The 7,242-nt window shown below is 49.8% G+C and overlaps 1 protein-coding gene across 2 annotated transcripts in view; it reads left to right on the top strand.

The window, feature by feature from the left end:
• AAAS (aladin WD repeat nucleoporin) overlaps positions 1 to 7,242 on the top strand; it is a 15,877-nt gene that overhangs the window by 3,866 nt on the left and 4,769 nt on the right. The window contains exons 3-7 of one of the 2 annotated variants that reach the window (XM_008049491.2): positions 1,699 to 1,754; positions 2,003 to 2,094; positions 2,280 to 2,326; positions 3,194 to 3,292; positions 3,565 to 3,708. In XM_008049491.2, the coding sequence (XP_008047682.1) occupies positions 1,699 to 1,754; positions 2,003 to 2,094; positions 2,280 to 2,326; positions 3,194 to 3,292; positions 3,565 to 3,708 (438 nt within the window). The remainder of the gene's footprint in view (positions 1 to 1,698; positions 1,755 to 2,002; positions 2,095 to 2,279; positions 2,327 to 3,193; positions 3,293 to 3,564; positions 3,709 to 7,242) is intronic. The other variant, XM_021708270.1, reaches the window with a different exon arrangement.

The raw sequence follows: 7,242 nt of genomic DNA, 5'->3' as shown, positions 1-7,242 counted from the left end.
ATTTATTGTAGAGATGAGGTCTGGCCAAGTTGCCCAGGCAGGTCTTGAACCTGCGGGCTCAGGCAATCCACTCACCTCAGCCTCCCAAAGGCGCGGGATTACAGGCTGAGCCACCCAGCCCGGCTATCTAGATTCTTAAAGTACATATTAACTGATTTCTTTCTCTCTGTTCTCATCCTCTTCTAATTACAACCAGACTGATCCTCCTAAAATGCTAATTGATCAGTTTATTCCTTTCCTTACAACCCTTTGGTGGCTTTTCCCTTTTTGAGTTGGAGTCTCACTCTGTTGCCCAGACTGGAGTGCAGTAGCATACTCATGGCCACCCATCGTCAACGTGCTGGGCTCAGGTGATCCTTCCACCTAGCCTTCCAAGTAGCTGAACTACAGGTGCGCATCACCACACCCAGCTAAGTTTTTGATTTATTGTAGAGATGATGTCTTGCCATGTTGCCCAGGCTGGTTTTGAACCCCTGGGCTCAGGCAGTCCTCTCGCCTCCAGCCTCCCAATGTGCTGGGATTACAGGTGTGAGCCACCGTGCCTGGCCCCTGGCTTTTCATTACTGTCTTTTTTTTTTTTTGAGTAGGAGTCTCACTCTGTTGCCTAGGCTGGAGTGCAGTGGCACTATCATGGCCATTGCAGCCTTTGCCCACTGGGGTCAGGTGATCCTTCCACCTCAGCCTCCTAAGTAACTGGAACTACAGGCATGTGCCACCATGCCCTGTTAATTTTTTTGATTTATTGTAGAAACAAGGTCTTGCCAAATTGCCCAGGCTGGTCTCGAACCCCTGGACTCAGGCAATCCTCTTGTCTCCGCCTCCCAAACTGCTGGGATGACAGGCGTGAGCCACCTGCCTGCCCACTTCTGAGCCTTAGTTGCCTCATCTGTAAATGCATAGAATACCATTCAGGAAGTAAGTGTGATGTCTAAATGAAAAGATAATATATAGAATGCCTGGTATATCGTTGACACTCATGAAATGTGAGTGCCCACGTTTTTAATACACACACACACACACACTTTTTTTTTTTTTGAGTTGGAGTCTTACTCTGTCGCCCAGACTGGAGTGCAGTGGCTGCTCCTGGCCACTGCAGCCTTGACCTGCTGGGCTCCGGCGATCCTTCCACCTCAGCCTTCCAAGTAGCTGGAACTACAGGCACACACTACTACACCTGGCTAGTTTTTTTTTTATTGTAGAGATGAGGTCTCACCAAGTTGCCCAGGCGGGCCTTGAACCCACGGGCTCAGACAATTCACTCACCTCAGCCTCCCAAGGCACAGGATTACAGGCTGAACCACCGAGCCCGGCTACACACACATATTTTTGAGTTGGAGTCTCACTCCATCGCCCAGGCTAGAGTACAGTGGCACACTCACAGCCACTCCAGCGTTGACCTGCTGGGTTCAGGCAATCCTTCCGCCTCAGCTTTCCAAGTAGCCAGAACTACAGGTGCGCACCACCATGCCCAGCTAATTTTGTATTTATTGTAGAGACAAAGTTTTGCCAAGTTGCCTGGGCTGATCTTGAACCTGTAGGCTCAGGTGATCCTCTCGCCTTGTTCTCCCAAAGTGCTGAGATTATAAGCTAAGCTACTGAGCCTAGCCTAACACACGTATATTGACTGAGTGAATGAAACTTGCAGAGGGGGACGAGGGGATCAGAGCACTCTGACTCACAGCTTCCTCTCCTTCTCAGGCGTGATGTAGGCCTTTTTGGGGTGCTGAATGAAATTGCAAACTCAGAGGAAGAGGGTGAGTATTTTTCCCTCTTGCCTTCTCTGGGTTTTCATATTCTTGAACTCACACCCGTACCTCCTAGCCCAGCCTATTTTTCTTTAGCCCTGTTTTTCCTGTCATCTTCTCTTGTCTCCTTTTTCCTTCCCAAATAACCCAGAGTGAGATGTCCAGAGCACTTGCTTGTCCTTGCTTGCCTCTCACTAAGAGGGGCTGATAAGAGGCCTGTGACCGATTTAATCAGAACTGCTTCCTTCTCCCCACAGTGTTCGAGTGGGTGAAGACGGCGTCCAGCTGGGCTCTGGCACTCTGTCGATGGGCCTCCTCTCTCCATGGGTCCCTGTTTCCACATCTCTCTGTAAGTTTGGATTCCTCTCCTGGCCCTCCCCAGGTTCCACTCCCCCAAGTCCTCCATCCCTGCAGGTCAGGGCTGGTTGTATGACTGCAGAGGGTGGGAGTGGCCCAGCTCCCATGGACCTGGGAACATTGAGGGGATGAGCTCCTTTTGTCCTGGTGTGTGCTGTATCTGCTTTGTTCTTACAGCTCAAGAGCGAAGATCTGATTGCTGAATTTGCCCAAGTCACAAATTGGTGAGTGCGCAAGCTCTGGGCTTTGTAGGAACCAAGTTCTGAACCTCAAAACTTCTTTTGAGGAGAGGGAACTCACGGCAGAGACTCCTCTTATTACCTTCCTGACTGTTCATCACATTCTCATATCTATTCCTCCAAAAAAGGAATTAAAACAAATAGAAAACCACCATCTCAGCTGAGTGCAGTGGCTTACACCTGTAATCCCAGCACTTTGGGAGGCTGAGGTGAGAGGATTGCCTGAGTCCAGGGGTTGAGACCAACCTGGCAAGACCTCATCTCTACAATAAATCAAAAATTTATTGGGCATGGTGGTGCATGCTTGTAGTTCTGGCTACTTGGAAGGCTGAAGTGGAAGGATCGCCTGAGCCCAGCAGGTTGAGCTTGCGGTGGCCGTGAGCATGCCACTGCACTCCAGCCTGGGCAACAGAGTAAGACTCTGACTCAAAAAAATAAATAAATAAATAAATAAAATAAAATAAATAAATAAAACCTAGTGCAGTGGCTTATGTCTATAATCCCAGCACTTTAGGAGGCTGAGGTAAGAGGATTGCCTGATTTGAGATCAGCATGGGCAATTTGGCTAGACCTCATCTCTACAATAAATAAAAAAATAAGCCAGTGTGGTAGTGTGTGCCTGTGGTTCCAGCTACTTGGAAGGCTGAAGCAGAAAGATCGCCTGAGCCCACCCAGCAGGTCGAGGCTGTGGTGACCGTGAGCATACCACTGCACTCCAACCTGGATGACAGAGTGATACTCCAACTCAAAAAAAAAAAAAAAAAGAAAGAAAACCACCATCTCCTCACTTGCAGGAACCTGAGCCTCTGGGTAGGTGTAGCTTCTGATCCTTTGTGCTGACTCCCGCCTCAGGTCCAGCTGCTGCTTACGTGTCTTTGCGTGGCATCCCCACACCAACAAGTTTGCAGTGGCCCTGCTCGATGACTCAATCCGTGTATATAATGCCACCAGGTATGTGTGGACATCCCAGGAGGACTCTTACTTGTCAGTCTCCCTTTTCCTCTCCAGCCCTGGCCCCAGGGCGGTCCTGCAGTTCCGAGCCTGGTTCACAGGGCTCCTTCCAGAACTGTCAGGGAAGCTCTCTAACTGGATATGTGCTCTTTCTGGACCTAACCTCTATCTTCTGTCCAATGCCCCAGGCCCTGGCTGGGCCCTTACCTGCACTCTGGTCCCTTGAGCCCTGGTGACCCTGCTTTGACTCAGTTCCCACTCCTCTACCCCAGCACTACAGTCCCTTCACTGAAGCACCGGCTGCAGCGAAATGTGGCAGCTCTGGCCTGGAAGCCCCTCAGTGCCTCTGTTTTGGCTGTGGCCTGCCAGAGCTGCATTCTCATCTGGACCCTGGACCCTACCTCCTTGTCTACCCGGTGAGTCCTGGCAGCCTGTCTTGCCTTGGCCTGAGGGTTGTAGCCATCCCACAGGTGGTGGGTGGTGACGAGGTCTGGAAGGGAAAGTTCTTGGTCCTCACAGCACCTCCCAGAGCTATGGGAGAAGCAGAGTTGAGGTCAATGTGGGTTGCTTAGAGGATGCTCTAATCCAGAGAAAGGAACAGACTTTTGGGATTGTGGGGAGAATGTATCTGTGGATCAAGGGGTGGAAAGACTGTCTTCCAGAGGAATATTAGAGGCTCAAAGAAAGGGTGAAGGCAATGAGTAGAGATAAATTAGAAACCAGTGATAGCCTATCTCTAAAAAATCTCCCAAAACAACCAACCAATCCATCTTAACTAAATAGGGTTTCCCAGCCAGGTTCGGTGGCTCAGCCTGTAATCCCGCGCCTTTGGGAGGCTGAAGTCAGTGGATTGCCTGAGCCCGCGGGTTCAAGACCTGCCTGGGCAACTTGGCGAGACCTCATCTCTACAATAAATCAAAAAATTAGCCGGGCGTGGTAGCGCGCGCCTGTAGTTCTAGCTACTTGGAAGGCTGAGGCGGAAGGATCGCCAGAGCCCAGCAGGTTGAGGCTGTGGTGACCGGGAGCGGCCACTGCACTCCAGTCTGGGCGGCAGAGTGAGACTCCAACTCAAAAAATAAAAAAAAAAAAAAAATAAATAGGGTTTCCCAAAAATTAAAGATTATTTATCATTAGGCGACCTATTAACATCATTTATTACATTAGCAAATTGAAGGAAAATAATGCTTCTATCATTAAATGCCCTTCTCAAAGAGTTGATGTTCCAATTGAAAACACAAAGTAAGCCTGGCATGGTGACTCATGCCTGTAATACCAGCACTTTGGGAGGCGGAGGTGAGAGGATTGCCTGAGCCCAGGGGTTGGAGACCAGCCTGGGGAACTTGGGCTGGGCGTGGTGGCTCAGCCTGTAATCACAGCACTTTGGGAGGCCGAGGCGAGAGGATTGCCTGAGCTCAGGGGTTCAAGACCAGTCTGGGCAACTTGGTGAGACCTTGTCTCTACAATAAATAAAAAAAATTAGCTGGGTATGGTGGCACACGCCTGTGGTTCCAGCCATTTGGAAGACTTAGGCTGAAGAATCCCCTAAACCTGGTAGGTTGAGGCTGTAGTGGCAGTGAGCATGCCACTGCACTCCAGCCTGCACGACAGAGTGAGACTCTGAATTAAAAAAAACAGAAAAGAAGAAATTCTTTTTTTTTTTGAGCTGGAGTCTCACTATGTCGCCTAGACTGGAGTGCAGTAGCTGCTCCTAGCCACCGCAGCCTCGACCTGCTGGCACCGGTGACCCTTCCGCCTCAGCCTTCCAAGTAGCTGGAACTACAGGCGCACGCTACCCCACCCGGCTAATTTTTGACTTATTGTAGAGATGAGGTCTCGCCAATTTGCCCAGGCGGGTCTCGAACCCGCGGGCTCAGGCAATCCACTCACCTTGGCCTCCCAAAGCGAGGATTACAGCCTGAGGCACCGAGCCTGGCCAAGAAGAAATTCTTATTTAAGGTTGACATGAGCCGGGCTTGGTGGCTCACACCTTTGGGAGGCTGAGGTGAGTGGATTGCCTGAGCCCGTGGGTTCGAGACCTGCCTGGGCAACTTGGCGAGACCTCATCTCTATAATAAATCAAAATGAGCTGGGCATGGTAGCGCACGCCTGTAGTTCCAGCTACTTGGAAGGCTGAGGCGGAAGGATCGCCAGAGCCCAGCTGGTCGAGGCTGCGGTGGCTGAGAGTGGCCACTGCACTCCAGGCTGGGTGACAGAGTGAGACTCCAACTCAAAATAAAATGAATAAATAAATAAAGTTGACATGACTTTATACCTAGATAAAAAAGGAGACTCAACTAAAAAAATCATTTGTGGCCGGGTGCGGTGGCTCAAGCCTGCAATCCCAGCACTTTGGGAGGCCAAGGCAGGAGGATTGCCTGAGCTTGGGTTCGAGACCAGCCTGGGCAAGTTGGTGAGACCTTTTCTCTATAATATATCAAAAAATAAGACAGGCATGGCAGTGCGTGCCTGTGGTTCCAGCTACTTGAAAGGCTGAGGCGGAAGGATCGCCTGAGCCCAGCAGGTCAACGCTGGGTTGGCCATGAGCGTGCCATCCTACTCCAGCCTAGGTGACAAAGTGAGACTCTGATTCACACACACACAAAATAATAATTTGCTCTAATAAAGAATTTTTTTATTTTGAGTAGGAGTCTCACTCTGTCACCCAGGCTGGAGTGCAGTGGCACGCTCATGGCCAACCCAGCGTCAACCTGCTGGGCCCAGACAATCCTTCTGCCTCAGCCTTCCAAGTTGCTGGAACTACAGGCACTGCTACCACACGCAGCTAATTTTTTGATTTATTGTAGAGATGAGGTCTCGCTGCCCAGGCGGGTCTCGAACCCGCTGGCTCAGGCAATTCACTCACCTCAGCCTCCCAAAGGCGCGGGATTACAGGCTGAGCCACCGAGCCCGGTTTAATAAAGAAATTTTAATGTAGTTAGGTGACTGGATACAAAAGACTGAAAATTTAATAGCTTTTCTTTATACCAATGATAATCCTTTGAGAAGTTGAATGGAAAAAATGTTCTATATAATATGGATTAGATTATAGTTATTATAGAAATAACTGCCGGGCTCAGTGGCTTAGTGTGTAATCCCAGAACTTTGGGAGCCTGGAAGCGAGTGGATTGCTTGAGCCCGCGGATTCATGACCAGCCCCGGCAACTTGGTGAGACCTTATCTCTATAATAAATCAAAAATTAACCGGGGGTGGTAGTGTATGCCTGTAGTTCTGGCTACTTGGAAGGCTGAGGTGGAAAGATCGCTGGAGCCCAGCAGATTGATGTTGGGGTGGCTATGAGTGTGCCACTGCACTCCAGCCTGGGTGACAGAGTGAGACTCCAACTCAAAAAAACAACAAAACAAAAAATAGAGAAAGAAGCTGGGTATGGTGGCTTACTCCTGTAATCCTAGCATTTTGGGAGACTGAGGTGAGAGAATTGCTTGAGTCCAGAAGTTTGAGATCAGCCTGGGTATCACAGCAAGACCTTGTCTCTACAAAAAAATTAGCTAGGTGTGGTAACATTCACGTGTAGTCCCTACTTGGGAGGCTGAGGCAGAAGGGTCACCTGACCCCAGGTGGTTGGGGCTGCAGTGAGCCATGATTATGCCATTGCAATCCAGTTCAGCCTGGATGAAAGAGTGAGACTCCAATGACAACAAGAAAAACTAGATTAAATTACAAGAAATAAATTGTCAGGGGAAGGGGATGAAGAGAAGTTGGTTAATGGGTGCAGAATTACAGTTAAGTAGAAATAACAGCTGGGCTCAGTGGCTCAGCCTGTAATCCTGTGCCTTGGGAGGCTAAGGTGAGTGGATTGCCTGAGCCCGTAGGTCGAGATCCACCTGGACAACTTGGTGAGACCTAATCTCTACAGTAAATCAAAAATTAGCCGGGCGTGGTAGCGTGCGCCTGTAGTTCCAGCTACTTGGAAGGCTGAGGCGGAAGGATC

The sequence above is a fragment of the Carlito syrichta genome, unplaced genomic scaffold (assembly GCF_000164805.1).
Source record: "Carlito syrichta isolate Samal-C Ts95f unplaced genomic scaffold, Tarsius_syrichta-2.0.1 Scaffold135689, whole genome shotgun sequence".
In the NCBI taxonomy this organism is placed as follows: Eukaryota; Metazoa; Chordata; class Mammalia; order Primates; family Tarsiidae; genus Carlito; species Carlito syrichta.
Note: the sequence above shows the minus strand (reverse complement) of the source record. Positions and strands in the feature narration are given on the sequence as shown.